Source organism: Eschrichtius robustus, chromosome 5, assembly GCF_028021215.1.
Source record: "Eschrichtius robustus isolate mEscRob2 chromosome 5, mEscRob2.pri, whole genome shotgun sequence".
Classification (NCBI taxonomy): Eukaryota; Metazoa; Chordata; class Mammalia; order Artiodactyla; family Eschrichtiidae; genus Eschrichtius; species Eschrichtius robustus.
This window is the reverse complement of record NC_090828.1, coordinates 27218696-27237221: the sequence shown is the minus strand read 5'-3', so window position 1 is coordinate 27237221 and position 18526 is coordinate 27218696. Positions and strand designations below refer to the sequence as shown.

At 38.5% G+C, this 18526-nt stretch overlaps 1 protein-coding gene across 3 annotated transcripts in view; it reads left to right on the top strand.

Moving 5' to 3' along the window:
- Positions 1 to 18526, top strand: part of UNC80 (unc-80 homolog, NALCN channel complex subunit) — a 232901-nt gene that overhangs the window by 147063 nt on the left and 67312 nt on the right. For all 3 annotated transcript variants that reach the window (XM_068543797.1, XM_068543795.1, XM_068543796.1), the window contains 5 exons: positions 445 to 583; positions 14292 to 14473; positions 14988 to 15119; positions 17529 to 17715; positions 18357 to 18488. In XM_068543797.1, coding sequence (XP_068399898.1) covers positions 445 to 583; positions 14292 to 14473; positions 14988 to 15119; positions 17529 to 17715; positions 18357 to 18488 — 772 coding nt within the window. The remainder of the gene's footprint in view (positions 1 to 444; positions 584 to 14291; positions 14474 to 14987; positions 15120 to 17528; positions 17716 to 18356; positions 18489 to 18526) is intronic.

Sequence of the window (18526 nt, the reverse complement as noted above, 5' to 3'; positions counted from 1 at the left end):
TGGCTTAGAAAACTAACTTTCTGAATGGAACTCCTTTATAAATTAGAGGCTGATCACAGTTTCCAGTGGAAATCAGCTTCTAACAGGAAGGAAGATAAGATGCTATGAAAGTCCACCAGGACTTTAAACACAAAGATATATTGTCTGGAGTCCTTCTTTCTCACAGAGCTATACTTATTCTACAGTTTATTCCCTAGGTGGTTGCAAATTAGTTTTTGTGGTGAAAGTATTATAAAATTAATACGATTTGGGGGTAATTATACATCGACTAATAGGGTATAAAGCTTATTATACATCATGCCAATAAATACGCTCCCACTTTAGAACGTACTTTAAGGTCATTTAAGGAAAGCAGAGAGAGGGGAAGTGACACTTAACACTCTAGAGGAGTGCAGCAATCAGTGTCTTCAAAGATTTTACAACATCATTTCCATCTTTTCCCAGGTAATGAGCCTGTCGCCTGCTCCCTTATCTCTGCTAATCAAGGCAGCACCAATTCTGACGGAGGAGATGTATGGAGACATCCAGCCAGCTGCCTGGGAGCTCCTGCTCAGCATGGATGAGCACATGGCGGGGGCAGCAGGTAAAGAAAGACCACCTGGGACCCTGGTCCTGCTGCCACTCATCCCAGCGTTTAAACAAGAGAGAGGCACATTCATTCCATTTTCACCCTTAGGTCAGATCGCTAGCAATGGCTGGACCTCTAGACAGAGCTGTGCACTAAATGGAAACAGGCCTAGGTTCTGTGTGCACCCTTTTCATGTCGCTGTAGAGTTTGCACAAGGGCAGCATGTCTCTCCCAAGATGTTACCAAATTATAGAGAATGATTTCCCCCAGAACCTACATTTTCACTATAAAGATAAATTCTTTTTGTGTGTTTTGATTTCCCAGACTGACCATGGACGACCATCATTAATTTTATTAAATCTTATGTGAGTAATAGTCTGTGTTCAAATCACAAAATCAAAATAAATTTGTGAAATTTAAGTGACGTGTCCAAAGCCACTTAGCTAACAAATGGTAGAGGTAAAATCTGGATTCTTCATCGTTTTCCACTTTCTGTGCAGATTCCTTTATTTTACAGTTATTTTAATTGAAAATGCTCATGGTTAAAATTCAAATAATATAAAAGTGTATGAAGTTTAAAAGTATCACCCTCTTTCCCATGACTCCCAGTCCTCTTTCTCAGAGGTGACAGTTTTTAAATTTCCCAGGAAACCTCTAGGGTAAACTATGCATATATATATATATATATATATATATATATGTATATATATATATACACACCTATGTATGTATAGATCACGTTTCCTTTTTCACACAAATAGGACATACCATAAAGACTTCTGCATTTTGCATTTTGCAGTTTTATCTAGGAGACTTTTTTAAGAGTTTATTTGAGTGAAAATTGATTCCAGTCAGGCAGTGCCAAGCTAGAAGTGGTTAGGAGCACTCTACCAAGAGTAGCTCAGGGAGAGACTTTTATAGAGAAAAGGCAGAAGCAAAGAAAGGCAATTATTGATTGTCTGTAGCTTAAAGTCTAGGTGGCTGTTTGTGATTGGTTATCCTTAGCATTTTGATTTGTAACCTTGAGGTGTTTATAGGCATAGATTTTGGTTTGCTTATGTAAGCTGCCATGGCATTAGAGCCACCTCAGTCTAATGGTCTCCTTTTAAAACAACTTAACAATTCTCCCCTTTTGGTCATCCTGTCGTATGTGAAAAATTGACCAAAAATTTAGCATTAATGCCACTCTTTGTCACCATCAGAGTTAAGTTTCTCTTGTCTCATTGTGAAACTCATAGGTTATGATGTCATGCCCGTGGAAGAATTGTTTTGCTGTTCATCTCGTTGTTCATCTTGTTTCTGTTTCTCCAAGCACAGTAAGACCAGCTAATGTACTGCTGATGGCTGTGAACATGCATTTAAGACCTTTGAGAGAATACAGCACACCACAGAGACTACAGTGATAACTATTAGGAGGATAATATCAAGAGACTTAAGTGTACTCCTTAGCCAGGGCCCCAGTGAACCAAACTAGCTGGTATCAAATAAATCAAAGGATGTACCTGTTTAAGCAAGTGGCTTGTTTGTTAATTTTCTGTATTTGCTACAATACTAGAGATATTGAGCAAGGCGCAGCAGGAGACATTTGCTATGGCACATGTTCAGCCAATAACTAATCTAAAGCAATTCTATCATCTAAATTTACCTTAGCAAGAAAATCTTGGAACTTTGGTTGTTCAGCTACGGCCTTAGCAGTAGATTCATCAGCAGTTGCCAGAGTTAAGGAGCATTAGGACAAAAAGCAAGTAGTGAAAAGGCGAAAAGAATAAACATTTCATATTGGTGTTAAAGACCTTGACCTGCAATCTTGGGAGACAGCTGCCTACCACAAGATGCCACCTGCCTCTGGGTAAGGACCTCCTTAGTCGATTTTAATTTTAGGCCTCCAGCTGGTATGCAGTTCCAAGAGTTTGGAGAAGCCCTTTTTTTTAATTGATTGATTTATTTATTCATTTATTCGTGGCTGTGTTGGGTCTTCGTTTCCGTGCGAGGGCTTCCTCTAGTTGCGGCGAGCGGGGGCCACTCTTCATCGCGGTGCGCGGGCCTCTCACCATCGCGGCCTCTCTCGTTGCGGAGCACGGGCTCCAGACGCGCAGGCTCAGTAGTTGTGGCTCACGGGCCCAGTTGCTCCGTGGCATGTGGGATCCTCCCAGACCAGGGCTCGAACCCGTGTCCCCTGCATTGGCAGGCGGATTCTCAACCACTGTGCCACCAGGGAAGCCCCGGGAGAAGCCCTTTTTAACTGAGGGATGTGGACCCAAGGCTCAATTCCATGAAGTTTTCTAAGTAGTTTTAATTGTATATATTGATTAGAATTCGTAATACTTAGAACCGTTTCTTCCTAGTGAAACTAAGACGTAAGCAATTGTGGAGTGTCTGTTATACTAGCATTCTGTGGGTTGGCAAATTTATAAATACATTTCACAATTTCTGGAAGTATATTCTTTCTCAGTAAATTTTTTCACTGTGGCACAAAACGTGTTTAGTAATAAACCCAAATACCTTTAGTGCCTCTGTAAAGGAAGCCAAAAGTAGATAAAGCTATGTTCAGTAACTAATGTTTCAGTATTGTATCTTATTTGGAAATGATCTAGATATTCAATGAATATCCATCATTTAACTTATCTCAGCATAACTTTAAGGTTTCAAGTTACCAAAAAGATTTTAGAAACTATTTTTAAGTAGACATACCATAAAGCATAATGTTGAAAATTTTATTTATAAACTTTTTACTTTTTTAAAAAGTAAACTTTTATTTACATCTATTTAATTTATTCTTAACAATTATGTTTAGAATATTCATGAAAATTTCATGAGACATTAAACAGTTAACCATCATTTTAAGTTATTTTTCTTGCTGACAAATTCTATAACATGAGTTTATTTGACTTTTAGTAAACCTAGGTAGGATAAAAGTATTATATTTAATGCTAATAACTCTAAAGACATGCCTATTTTGATTAAACCAACAAACTTAAACCACCTTTTATTTACTGAAGATTATCCTAGATCAAATGAACTTGAAAAAAATTTCTGTCAGTTTCTGGATTTCTGAGAGTATACTTGATTTATGTAAATGCTTGTTTGTCTTGAAGCCAATTAATAGAGCTCTTTACACATTAATTTTGGCAATACCATCCAAAGGTAGAAAAATATCACACATCTACAACATACGAACAGAGATATACGTAAACATACAGACAGATGCAGAGATCTTATAGCTTTAGTTTTAAATTTTTAGCTATGAGACAGGTATGATAATGCAAAACTGACTAGTTTATAAAAGAACAGTTGGATCTAAATTGTGTTTCTGGCAGATAAAATAAGTTAAGGTTACCTGCTCAGATAGCTGAAACTTTTACTAATATTTGTGGAAAAGACTTTTAAGATTTTTCATTCACATAATTTCCAAAACAGCTCCCTTCTTTTTCTCATAAGAATTACTTCCCTGAAGTTTACATTTCCAGAGATGGCTTTGGGTTCCTAGAGAAGGCCAGGTAGAACGTTTATATCTCAAAGGCACAGAGAAAAGATATAAATTTCTCCAAGAAAGGCTTTTGTTTCCTAAATCCAGTTTTTTTTTTTTTTTTTAACAATATGTGCAAGCCTTTTGAGATAAATAGGGGAAATTTGGGGATAGGTAAAAACGATAGGTGGGCTTTGAGTTGTTTCTAGAGCCACATTTCTGTTCTTATAAAGACTTAGTGTGTTAGACAGTTGTTTTTAATTCCTTGAAAGATTGGGCTGCAGCCTGAATATCAAGATGCTGACCCAACCATCCAACTACATTATTCTCAGTTTACTTCTTTGTATCAGGGAGAAGAGCTCTAAGATGGAAATCAAAAGATTCCTGCGTTCTAGGGCTGTGTGTCTTTGGAACGCTTCAGTAAATCCTTCTACAATGGCTTCAGGATGTTTATCTTTCCCTCTGGGTACATAGTTTTATTTTAGGTTAGGGGAGAAGGCCTAAAAAATAGTTCCTATCAGGCTCTGAATATCAGCTTCCAATTTGGTCCACTTCTGACTATAGAGCTAATTAAAAAAAAATTTTTTTTTCAAATGTCAGGTTTGAGCGAGACAAACAGTAAATATTCCTGGCAGTATTGAACTACCCCATGAGCACAACATCCAGAGCCACTCCCAAAGATAGCCAAAAGAAAGAAGGACTTAGACAATTCCCCTGAGAGCTGACAATGGTAGGACCCTAGCCACAAAAGGAATGTAACCCACATTTCTGTCTGGCTATATTTTTGAGTTCCCCAACCTGATGATTGCCAAGCTAAGTTCTCAGGACAAAAAATGAGATGGACAAGAAGGCAATAGCTGTCCCTGGGAGAGAAAGGATCAATAACCTTTTTTTTTTTTTGGTAATTTGGAAAGGAAGCGGCCATGTGAAATTTTACCTTCTTCTCTCAACCAGGCACCACAGGTAGAGATCTGGGGGAGCTGACATTAGTAAAAATTCTCACTCTTCGCTGGCTTCTGCCAGTTTTCCCGGGCTCCAGAGTGAGGGAGGCATTCCAGTGGGTCTCATCCTGGTCACCAGTAACTGTAAAGGAGGAAAAATAATTTTCCCTCTACCCTTAATAGTGAGCGCCTGGCTGAAATACTTTTTCCTCTAGGATAACTCATAAATGGATAGGCTTATCTAAGATGGTTTAAAGTTCTCCACTGTGGCCAGTGTAATTCGAGATTATCTTTGGTATAGTTAACCTACTTGTTCAGCCTTAAAAAAAAAAAAAAATTCTCTTCACCTGAGAACTCACACTAGACTCAGTCCAGTTTTAAGTCAGACCCAGTCTGACCCTGGGTCCAGTCTGGTTTCTAAATTGGAACCAGTCCATTCCTGAGCCCAGTCTGGTTTTTAAGTCTGACTCATTCCAACTCCAGCCGGTTTCTGGACCCAGCATGAAAAAGAAAGGCTCAGATAAAGCCTGCAAGCTCATAACACAAAAACTTCAGTGCTAGGATTTGAGAGGGACTTACCCATGACCTCCAGAGGCAGCAAGAAAGCAGCAAGCTCAAGGTCTCAACAGATACCTATGCCGGGTTGCTCACTGCTCCTGTGGGCTGTTGGGGGGGTCTCCTTTGGTTCCCTCTTCTGACACCAGGACTGTTAAAAGGTAAACTGAGGCATATTAAAAATTTGAACAAAAATCAATTTGAATTGAGAAATGACAAACAAAAAGTGGTTAGGAGTTCTCTCTAGGAGACCATTTTTAACATCAGTCTATAAGTTTACCTATTCTTTTTAATGGCTACCAAATATTCCATTGAATGAATGGATAAAACATAATTTATTTAACCTGGAAATTTTAGTTGATTCTTGCCTTTTGCTTTTTTATACTATGCTGCATCAAATGTCTTTGTAAAATATCTTTGTTCACATTAAGTCTCAGATTTTTGCTTCTCTACCAAGTATTTCTCAGAGAGAAGGGCATGCTCCCTAAATATGGGACAGCCATGGACATTTTCATGGAAGTTATGAACAGGGGGACTGAGCTTTAAGAAAAGCTAGAAGGAAGAGGAAATGGTGTATGCAAAGCCACATGGGGTGTGGAAATGCACTGGGTTTATTTGGAAAGCCTGAGGAGGAATTGAGACTGGGGTGGCTTTTGTAAAGAGGTTGCTAGTCTGTAATATTCGGCAAGTGAGCAGGTCTCACATTGTAACAGACCTTGAACAACAGGGTTAGGAGTGTGGACTTGCCACTGAACTGTGGGAAACCACTCAGGGGTTCTGAGCCAAAGAGTAATGTTGTATATAGTGTTGAATTATTACCAAGTTTAAGGTGGCAGCAATGAGTGGAGTGGCTTGGTTTTAGAAACAGTGATTTTTAGATGAAGAGGAGACATAACAGTGGTGATATGACACTAAAGCTAATGAGAAAGGCCATAGCTAGAGAGAAACTTGGGAAAACTTGATGTATGTGGCAGCTGAAGCAATGAGAGAGGATGATTTCCAGGGGAGAAATGATTCCGGGGGAGGATGATTTCTCGGTATAGAGGAGAGGGCTGAGGAATGAACACTAAGCCATTGGCCTTCTCTGCCTTCAAAGGACAGGAAGAAGAGCTGACCAGCAAAACCCAGAAAAACGACCAGAAAAGTAGAACTTAAGTAATCTCAAACCATGGAAGTAGAGGAAGATCCTTTTCAAGGAGATTGTTATGAAAGTGTTAAAAACTGGAAGAAAAGGAATGCTGTAAAAATACCACTGGATCTGCTGATTAGTGAGCATTACAAGAAAACTAATTTCAGTAAAGAGATTGAGGTAGAACTCCAACTGCAATGACTTAGAGAGTGACGATGGTGTTTAAAAATTGAGACAGAGTACACTTTAAAGAAAAGTAAAGAAAGGATAAAAAGTGGAAATTTAAGGAGGTGGTAGGATTAAGGAACAGATTATCAAAAGCTACTGATGACAGTAGCTCACATTTGTTATAGAACTATATCATACACACTGTCTTACTTGATCCTCATAACAATGATTTTATAAATGAGCAAAATCCAACTCAGAAGGTTGAAAGGACTTTTTTTTTTTTTAACATCTTTATTGGAGTATAATTGCTTTACAATGGTGTGTTAGTTTCTGCTTTATAACAAAGTGAATCAGTTATACATATACATATGTTCCCATATCTCTTCCCTCTTGCATCTCCCTCCCTCCCACCCTCTCTATCCCACCCCTCTAGGTGGTCACAAACCACCGAGCTGATCTCCCTGTGCTATGCGGCTGCTTCCTGCTAGCTATCTATTTTACATTTGGTAGTGTATATATGTCCATGCCACTCTCTCACTTTGTCACAGCTTACCCTTCCCCCTCCCCATACCCTCAAGTCCATTCTCTAGTAGGTCTGTGTCTTTATTCCCATCTTGGGGTTGAAAGGACTTTTAACCAAGTGCACACAGCTCAGAATTAGCAGAGCCAGGAAATCAAACCCAGATCTTTTGACTACAAATAGCTGCCCTTTCCATATACCACGTTGCCTCTAAAAAATAAAATATGATTTAGAATTCTGTAGTACTTTTCATGTCACAAGGCACTTTCTCATACATTATTTTATTCTAACAACAAATTTGGAGGCAGCTATCAGCAGCATCCTCATCCTCATCCTCATCATCATTGACATTTTACCAATAGAGAAACAAAGGTTAAGAAGTTAAGAGGATTGGCCAAGATCAATAGGAGAGAAGTTTCAGAGCTGGGATTCAACCCCAGTTGTTCTAACAATTGCCTGAGCATGTTTTGAGGATCTGGGAAAAAGTACAAGAGAGTTTTTAAATTATATTTTTATGATCAACACTGGCTCCTCCATCTATGCTACAGAGTGTATTTCTTTTCCTCATTATTCATTGACTTTGTAACTTATCATAGCATTGATCTTTCTCTTATTCATATTTGGCTTTCCCCAAATTAAAAACAACAATGGTATTATGGTTCATGAAATCTCTTTTGGTTTCTCAGTCTCTTCTACCTCTTGGAAGGGTAGATGTTTCTAATAGAGACTACCTTATGAATGTTATTTTTATTATTTAAAATTTTTTTAACATCTCTATTGGACTATAATTGCTTTACAATGTTGTTTTAGTTGCTGCTGTATAACCAATTGAATCAGCTATACGTATCCATATATCCCCATATCTCCTCCCTCTTGTGTCTCCCTCCCACCCTCCCTACCCCACCCCTCTAGGTGGTCACAAAGCACCGAGCTGATCTCCCTGTGCTATGCAGCTGCTTCCCACTAGCTATCTATTTTACTTTTGGTAGTGTGTATATGTCCATGCCAATCTCTCACTTCGTCCGAGCTTAACGTTCCCCCGCCCTGTGCCCTCAAGTCCATTCTCTATGTCTGCGTCTTTATTCCTGTCCTGCCCCTAGGTTCTCAGAACCAGTTTTTTTTTTTTTAGATTCCATATATATGTGTTAGCATACGGTATTTGTTATTCTCTTTCTGATTTACTTCACTCTGTATGACAGACTCTAGGTCCATCCGCCTTACTACAAATAACTCAATTTCGTTTCTTCTTATGACGGAGTAATATTCCATTGTATACATGTGCCACATCTTCTTTATCCATTCATCTGTTGATGGACACTTAGGTTGCTTCCGTGCCCTGGCTATTGGAAATAGAGCTGCAATGAACATTGTCGTACATGACTCTTTTTGAATTATGGTTTTCTCAGGGTATATGCCCATTAGTGGGATTGCTGGGTCGTATGGTATTTCTATCTTTAGTTTTTTAAGGAACCTCCATACTGTTCTCCATAGTGGCTGTGTCAATTTACATTCCCACCAACAGTGCAAGAGGGTTCCCTTTTCTCCACACCCTCTCCAGCATTTATTGTTTGTAGATTTTTGATGATGGCCATTCTGACTGGTGTGAGGTGATACCTCATTGTAGTTTTGATTTGCATTTCTCTAATGATTAGTGATGTTGAGCATCCTTTCATGTGTCTGTTGGCGATCTGTATATCTTCTTGGGAGAAATGTCTATTTAGATCTTCTGCCCATTTTTGGATTGGGCTGTTTGTTTTTTTGCAGTTGAGCTGCATGAGCTGCATGTATATTTTGGAGATTAATCCTTTGTCAGTTGGTTCGTTTACAAATATTTTCTCCCATTCTGAGGGTTGTTTTTTCATCTTTTTTATGGTTTCCTTTGCTGTGCAAAAGCTTGAAGTTTCATTAGGTCCGATTTGTTTATTTTTGTTTTTATTTCCATTTCTCTAGGAGGTGGGTAAAAAAGGATCTTGCTGTGAGTTATGTCATAGAATGTTCTGCCTATGTTTTCCTCTAAGAGTTTGATAGTGTCTGGCCTTACATTTAGGTCTTTAATCCATTTTGAGTTTATTTTTGTATATGGTGTTAGGGAGTGTTCTAATTTCATTCTTTTCCATGTAGCTGTCCAGTTTTCCCAGCACCACTTATTGAAGAGACTGTCTTTTCTCCATTGTATATTCTTGCCTCCTTCATCAAAGATAAGGTGACCATATGTGTGTGGGTTTATCTCTGGGCTTTCTATCCTGTTCCATTGATCTATATTTCTGTTTTTGTACAAGTACCATACTGTCTTCATTACTGTACTTTTGTAGTATAGTCTGAAGTCAGGGAGCCTGATTCCTCCAGCTCCGTTTTTCTTTCTCAAGATTGCTTTGACTATTCGGGATCTTTTGTGTTTCCATACAAATTGTCATTTTTTTTTTCTAGTTCTCTGAAAAATGCCATTGGTAGTTTGATAGGGATTGCGTTGAATCTATAGATTGCTTTGGGTAGTGTAGTCATTTTCACAATGTTGATTCTTCCAATCCAAGAACATGGTATATCTCTCCCTCTGTTTGTATCATCTTTAATTTCTTTCATCAGTGTCTTATAGTTTTCTGCATACAGGTCTTTTGTCTCCTTAGGTAGATTTATTCCCAGGTATTTTATTTTTTTTGTTGCAGTGGTAAATGGGAGTGTTTCCTTAATTTCTCTTTCAGATTTTTCCTCATTAGTGTATAGGAATGCAAGAGATTTCTGTGCATTAATTTTGTATCCTGCTACTTTGCCACATTCATTGATTAGCTCTAGTAGTTTCCTGGTAGTCTTTTTAGGATTCTATACATATAGTATCATGTCATCTGCAAACAGTGACAGCTTTACTTCTTCTTTTCCAATTTGGATTCCTTTTATTTCTTCTTCTTCTCTGCTATAGCTAAAACTTCCAAAACTATGTTGAATAATAGTGGTGAGAGTGGACAACCTTGTCTTGTTCCGGATCTTAGTGGAAATGGTTTCAGTTTTTCACCATTGAGAACAATGGTGGCTGTGGGTTTGTCATATATGGCCTTTATTATGTTGGGGTAAGTTCCATCTATGCCTACTTTTTGGAGGGTTTTTATCATAAATGGGTGTTGAATTTTGTGAAAAGCTTTTTCTGCATCTATTGAGATGATCATATGTTTTTTTCTCCTTCAGTTTGTAAATATGATTTATCACATGGATTGATTTGCATATATTGAAGAATCCTTGCATCCCTGGGATAAACCCCACTTGATCATGGTGTATGATCCTTTTAATGTGCTGTTGGATTCTGTTTGCTAGTATTTTGTTGAGGATTCTTGCATCTATGTTCATCAATGATATTGGCCTGTAGTTTTCTATTTTTGTGACATCTTTGTCTGGTTTTGGTATCAGGGTGATGGTGGCCTCGTAGAATGAGCCTGGGAGTGTTCCTCCCTCTGCTATATATTTGGAAGAGTTTGAGAAGACTAGGTGTTAGCTCTTCTCTAAATGTTTGATAGAATTCGCCTGACAAGCCATCTGGTCCTGGGCTTTTGTTTGTTGGAAGATTTTTAATCACAGTCTCAATTTCAGTGCTTGTGATTGGTCTGTTTATATTTTCTGTTTCTTCCTGGTTCAGTCTCGGAAGGTTGTGCTTTTCTAAGAATTTGTCGCTTTCTTCCAGCTTATCCTTTTTATTGGCATATAGTTGCTTGTAGTAATCTCTCATGATCCTTTGTATTTCTGCAGTGTCAGTGGTTACTTCTCCTTTTTCGTTTCTAATTCTATTGATTTGAGTCTTCTCCCTTTTTTTCTTGATGAGTCTGGCTAATGGTTTATCAATTTTGCTTATCTTCTCAAAGAACCAGCTTTTAGTTTTATTGATCTTTGCTATCATTTCCTTCATTTCTTTTTCATTTATTTCTGATCTGATCTTTATGATTTCTTTCCTTCTGCTAACTTTGGGGTTTTTTTTTTTGTTGTTCTTCTTTCTCTAACTGCTTTAGGTGTAAGGTTAGGTTGTTTATTTGAGATGTTTCTTGTTTCTTGAGGTAGGATTGTATTGCTGTAAACTTCCCTCTTAGAACTGCTTTTGCTGCTTCCCATAGGTTTTGGGTCATCATGTTTTCATTGTCATTTGCTTCTAGGTGTTTTTTGATTTCCTCTTTGATTTCTTCAGTGATCTCTTGGTTATTCAGTAGTGTATTTAGTATTTAGTAGCAGCCTCCATGTCTTTGTATTTTTTACAGATTTTTTCCTGTAATTGATATCTAGTCTCATAGCATTGTGGTCAGAAAAGATATGTGATATGATTTCAGTTTTCTTATATTTACCAAGGCTTGCTTTTGACCCAAGATATGATTTATCCTGGAGAATGTTCCATGAGCACTTGAGAAGAAAGTGTATTCTATTGTTTTTGGATGGAATGTCCTATAAATATCAATTAAGTCCATCTTGTTTAATGTATCATTTAAAGCTTGTGTTTCCTTATTTATTTTCATTTTGGATGATCTGTCCATTGGTGAAAGTGGGGTGTTAAAGTCCCCTACTATGATTGTGGTACTGCCGATTTCCCCTTTTATGGCTGTTAGCATTTGCCTTATGTATTGTGGTGCTCCTATGTTGGATGCATAAATGTGTACAATTGTTATATCTTCTTCTTGGATTGATCCCTTGATCGTTATGTAGTGTCCTTCTTTGTCTCTTGTAACAGTTTTAAAGTGTATTTTGTCTGATATGAGAATTGCTACTCCAGCTTTCTTTTGATGTCCATTTGCATGGAATACCTTTTTCCATCCCCTCACTTTCAGTCTGTATGTGTCCCTAGGTCTGAAGTGGGCCTCTTGTAGACAGCATATATACAGGTCTTGTTTTTGTATCCATTCAGCCAGTCTGTGTGTTTTGGTTGGAGCATTTAATCCATTTACATTTAAGGTAGTTTTCGATATGTTTGTTCTTATTACCATTTTCTTAATTGTTTTGGGTTTGTTTTTTTAGGTCTTTTCCTTCTCTTGTGTTTCCTTGCTAGAGAAGTTCCTTTAGCATTTGTTGTAAAGCTGGTTTGGTAGTGCTGAATTCTCTTAGCTTTTGCTTGTCTGTAAAGGTTTTAATTTCTCTGTCGAATCTGAATGAGATCCTTGCTGGGTAGAGCAATCTTGGTTGTAGGTTTTTCCCTTTCATCACTTTAAATATGACCTGCCATTCCCTTCTGGCTTGCAGAGTTACTGCTGAAAGATAAGCTGTTAACCTTATGGGGATTCCCTTGTATGTTATTTGTTGTTTTTCCCTTGCTGCTTTTAATATTTTTTCTTTGTATTTAATTTTTGATAGTTTGATTAATATGTGTCTTGGTGTGTTTCTCCTTGGATTTATCCTATATGGGACTCTCTGCCCTTCCTGGACTTGAGTGACTATTTCCTTTCCCATATTATGGAAGTTTTCAACTATAATTTCTTCAAATATTTTCTCAGTCCCTTTCTTTTTCTCTTCTTCTTCTGTGACCCCTATAATTCGAATGTTGGTGCGTTTAATGTTGTCCCAGAGGTCTCTGAGACTCTCCTCAATTCTTTTCATTCATTTTTCTTTATTCTGCTCTGCAGTAGTTATTTCCACTATTTTATCTTCTTGGTCACTTATCCGTTCCTCTGCTTCAGTTATTCTGCTATTGATTGCGTCTAGAGAATTTTTAATTTCATTTATTGTGTTGTTCATCATTGTTTGTTTGCTCTTTAGTTCTTCTAGGTCCTTGTTAAACGTTTCTTGTATTTTCTCCATTCTATTTCCAAGATTCTGGATCATCTTTATTATCATTACTCTTGATTCTTTTTCAGGTAGACTGCCTAATTCCTCTTCATTTGTTTGGTCTGGTGGGTTTTTACCTTGCTCCTTCATCTGCTGTGTGTTTCTCTGTCTTCTCATTTTGCTTAACCTACTGTATTTGGCGTCTCCTTTTTGCAGGCTGCAGGTTCGTAGTTCCCGTTGTTTTTGGTGTCTGCCCACCATGGGTAAGGTTGGTTCAGTGGGTTGTGTAGGCTTCCTGGTGGAGGGGACTGGTGCCTGTGTTCTGGTGGATGAGGCTGGATCTTGTCTTTCTGGTGGGAAGGACCGCATCTGGTGGTGTGTTTTGGGATGTCTGTGAACTCATTATGATTTTAGGCAGCCTCTCTGCTAATGGGTGGTGTTTTGTTCCTGTCTTGCTAGTTGTTTGGCATAGGGTGTCCAGCACTGTAGCTTGCTGGTCATCGAGTGGAGCTGGGTCTTAATGTTGAGATTTAGGGCTCTGGGAGAGCTTTCGCCGTTTGATATTACGTGGGGCCGGGAGGTCTCTGGTGGTCCAGTGTCCTGAACTCGGCTCTCCCACCTACTTGGCTCAGGCGTGACACCTGGACAGAGCACCAAGACCCTTTCAGCCACACGGCAGGCTCTTTTTGGCCCTCGTCTTCCTTTCCTCAAGCCACCACACGTCAGCCACTTCCGCGCCCTCAGAGTTTCCCAGTGGCACCCACTCACCGGATGATGAATGTTATTTTTAATATAATTAATGGAACTGAGACAGTTTTAAACGGACATTTTTATGTACTGTCCTAGGGTTACTCTGAGATGACTCTAGCCATTTCCTAAAAAGGATATTTCAGCATGTAATTTCCTTTCTTCATTTGCTTCCTCTGGCATTCACTTTTCACTGTGAGCCAAAGGAAACTTTGCTTAGAATGAGTTTTTCCAGTGAAATGTCGTGCTGTCACTGCCCTCGCATCAGATATTGGAAGACTGTGGGAGGCACAAAGGATGAAGTCTGCTTTCCAGGTGCTGAAACAGGCTTTGCTTTTGCCAGTGCTGGTGGCCTGGCTCTATAGCTCAGTAGTCATTTTCAAGAGACAGAAGCAGTTTCCCCCTTCTCCCTATGCCCAGGAATCATGCAAAATTAAGAGATGCGTAGCTGATGAATTGTTGACTGTCTTTAGCGGCCATGTTCCTGTTGTGTGCGGTGAAAGTCCCCGAGGCCGTGTCTGATATGCTGACATCAGAGTTCCACCACCCCGAGACCGTGCAGCGGCTGAACGCTGTCCTTAAGTTCCACACGCTTTGGAGGTTTCGCTATCAGGTCTGGCCCCGCATGGAGGAGGGAGCACAGCAGATTTTTAAGGTGAGGGATACATCCCACATGGGTATCAGATTAGCAAACCCAACCCAAGGTTCATTTCAGTCCTTGAACCTCAAATCCACAGTGTATGTCCCAAGAGATGCTTCTTTTTTTCCCTCTCTGATTACATAAGTAAACCTAACTCATATGTGAGTGAATTCTTGTCCTTAAAACAAATTGAAATATAAGAATGTAGAGTAAGAAAATCAAGTTTCTATAAACCTCAAGATTTCAGCACCATCCCCAGAGGTAAGCACATTGAAGTTTGGGGTGTAATCTTCCATACATTTTGCTATATAAACACAGGTGTTTTTTGGAGGATGGGGTGATTAACACAAATAGAGATCATACAGTTGAAACCCTTCATTTTATTAATGAGTAAACTGAGGCCCAGAGATGTTCTTCATGTGCCTTATAACATCCTGTGCTCTAAAAGATTATGTCATAATTTTGCATCAGACTCATTCTAGCTTATTTTCCATCTTACTCACTTCATTCTTCTGATATCAACTAACAGATCCCGCCTCCCAGTATAAACTTCACCCTGCCCTCCCCAGTGCTTGGAATGCCATCTGTCCCGATGTTTGACCCCCCTTGGGTCCCTCAGTGCAGCGGGAGTGTCCAGGACCCCATTAATGAAGACCAGTCTGTGAGTAACAGGCACTTTCTTTCTAATATCTTCAGGCTCCATGGTATACATGTAAGAGAGAACAATGGATGTGTGAGACAGTTGTCATAAGAATGTAATAACAGCACAGAAAATCAACCACAAAAGGCCTTTAGTTCTTGTGAGATAGAAGGAACTAACATCTGGGGTGAGCATTTGCAGACCTCCAGAAGCCAAAACAGTTTAGTTCTGTAATCATAGAAGCAGCCACCTTATAATAAAAGCTACTAAAAGCATTAGGCATTGATTTCTTAGCCAAAGGTAGTGCTTTTGCCTCTCTTTATTATAAAACAAACAATTCATTTAACCTACATAAGCTACCCAAAAGTTAACGAGATTGACTCTGGATGAATAAGAAAAAGAACTGAGTTGCCTGCTCTTGCTGCCCTTGTTTGGACCTTAGTCCGTTCTTTACCTTATTGATCATCAGTATCATAATCAGAAACATCACTCTGAGAGCTCAGGTCTTATGCTATTCTAATACATTACTGCTCTATGTAATATAATTTATAAACAGTTAAGTTTAGAACCCAGTCTATTTATAAACAAGAACCAAGAATATGTGCCTTTTGAAAAAATGAATCTTCAAAATATGCCTTTTTCACCTGTTGCATAGCATTTTCCTAAATTACAAGATAATGTAGAAAATTTGGAAAATAAAGCAAATATAGAAAAAGAACACGTCTCTATACACAAATTCATGATTATTTCCTTGCATAATTTCCCACAGGATTTAGGGCAATTGGTATGTGAATATTAAAGATTTCTTTTATATCTCACAAAATATCCCCAGGATGATTGTACCATTTTACCCTTACACAACACAATAGGAAAATGTCTTCTTTATTCAAATTAACTAGTATTATTTTTTAATGCCACATTGAATGACAAAAAACAAAGTTATTGGCTTTTTTATTCACACATCTTTAAAAAGTTGGTTGAATATATGAAGTGAGGTTGAACATTGTTGCATGTCATACATACATTTTCTAGGCATTTGTAGTTTTCTTTGAACTGTTTGTTTGAACTCTTTACCCATCAGAATATTTTTATTTTAATTCTTCTGCATACACTACCTTCATATCTGATGGTTTTGTGCCAAAGACAAAGGCACGCTTGGTTCTTCCCTCCAGCATCTGAACCACTGGTATAAAGATCCTTGGTTTTTTTCTCATACATGTGATAGATTCATTTGAGTCAAGTACATTCTCTTCCCAATTTCACAGTGAATTTCAATCCAAAGCCCCTAATTCTATATCCAGTTATCTTTCCCTTATCTTATTATAATAAACCAGCTTAACCCCTGGCTCTGAAAATGAATTGCCATGTGGCCCATCAAATGCCCTTAATTGCTGTTGTGTCATCCACTATTGGAAACCTTTAGTCCTATGTTAAGACCCTGCATAAAGGGAGCTTCGATGACTGCTGTCCTTTAGAGGAGTGACCAACACCCCTTGTCTCTTTAATCCTATGTGACCACTGGCCAACAAAGATGTAGAATTTCTACTATACATAGACATTACTTCAAATTGGTAGTGAAGAATGTCAGTGCTCACTTCCCTGCTCTGAGACCAATGACTTCATCCCCAGAGCTCTTGGAATTTATCTCAGCATAAGCATCATGATTAAGGCAAAAATAGAATGGCCCCTTTGCAAAGTGAGTCTTTCCTCCTTTATTGTTTCTTATCTGTTACGCTTTTGCTGCTGGTAAACAGGGTCAGATTTTACATTCAACCATAGTAACACTACCAACTCTTATAATTTCCATTCAGTAGCTTTATTTCTATAAATATTGTTAAGTATTTACAGTGTGGCATTGTATTTTCTATTATTTATATTTGTTATTATTTAACATTAATATTTCTAAATATTAAGTATTTGCAGTGTGGTAGATACTTAAGATACAAAAATGAAATAAACCACATAATTCATTGTTTTTCACGAAAGAGATCTTTCCTCCTCCTTCCCATGGTTCTGACTTTCTCTTTTATTAACCTTATGAAGTAAATGTCCTTCATTTAAAACCAGTTCAAGAAATTTTGGAAGGAAACAGAGCATTAAAAATGTTTATTCGATGTGTTTAAAGAGTGGATCATTGATATTTAACCTAAAATAAGATTAGGTAAAATAACATTTTTTCTTTCCCGAAATTACAAACATCCTTGAAGAATTATCCAGATTGAATGAAAAAGAATGTCTTAGTTGTACACAGCCTGGAAACTTGGTAGAAAAAGAAGCAAACAAATAAATCTCCATGAAACTAGATCACGGATGCCCTAACATTTCCTGAAAACAAAGTACCACATCTGTGTCATTCAGTAGAACACTCTTTATACATGTGACCTTGCAGAAGAGTTGCTGGTAAATAAACTTGCCTTCATGTCTCCGTAGAAATCCTTTTCAGCCCGGGCTGTGTCCCGCTCCCATCAAAGGGCAGAACACATCTTAAAGAACTTGCAACAGGAGGAGGAGAAGAAACGTCTTGGTCGAGAAGCCAGCCTCATCACCGCCATCCCCATCACCCAGGAGGCTTGCTACGAGCCCACCTGCACACCTAACTCAGAGCCAGAAGAAGAAGGTGCCCTCTACACACTGAACTTCTTTGGGGGTGGGGGGGTGGGGCTGAGTCACACAAAAGGGAAAGGGCTTGCTTTGAAATAAACATTGATGATTTTATGTGACATGAGGTGATATGCTCCCTCTATCTCTCTCTCTTACCTCCTGACACTATCTAAAGAAAGAGAAAAAAGTTGTCTTTTTCTAAATGTTTAGAGCTGGCTTGTTTACAGAGGAGGACATTAGCCACATTGAATGAACTAATATGATAATGGACCAAGCAGTGACTATGATTCAGGCAACAGCTGAATCCAGAGTGTGTGCTAAAACATACGCAATCAATCTTTCATCATTAAAAATGGGGTTAGTCCATTAACTACTTTCAGCCTTCACAAGTGCAGACAGTTTTTTGGTTGGTATCAGAAAAATGATTTCTGAACCATTCTAAATTCAGTGATTCTCTGCCCCACTTTTGTGAAATCTTTGGGAGGAATTTTCTGTCTCCCTTTCTGTAGGTGTTTTTTCCTTACCAAAGTACACTCTAAATTACTTAAGCCTTATGCTATGAGAGCTATATACACTTTGATGTAAGTACAACTATAATAGTGATGATAACTTTTTTGTTACAAAACCAAAGTTCACGTTCCCCATTTTCTTTGCCAGTAGAAGAAGTCACCAATCTGGCATCCCGTCGACTGTCTGTGAGCCCATCCTGTACCTCCAGCACTTCCCACAGGAATTATTCCTTCCGCCGAGGGTCAGTCTGGTCAGTGCGTTCAGCCGTCAGTGCTGAAGGTGTGTCCTCTTACAAATGTGTCCTTTATTCCTCATGA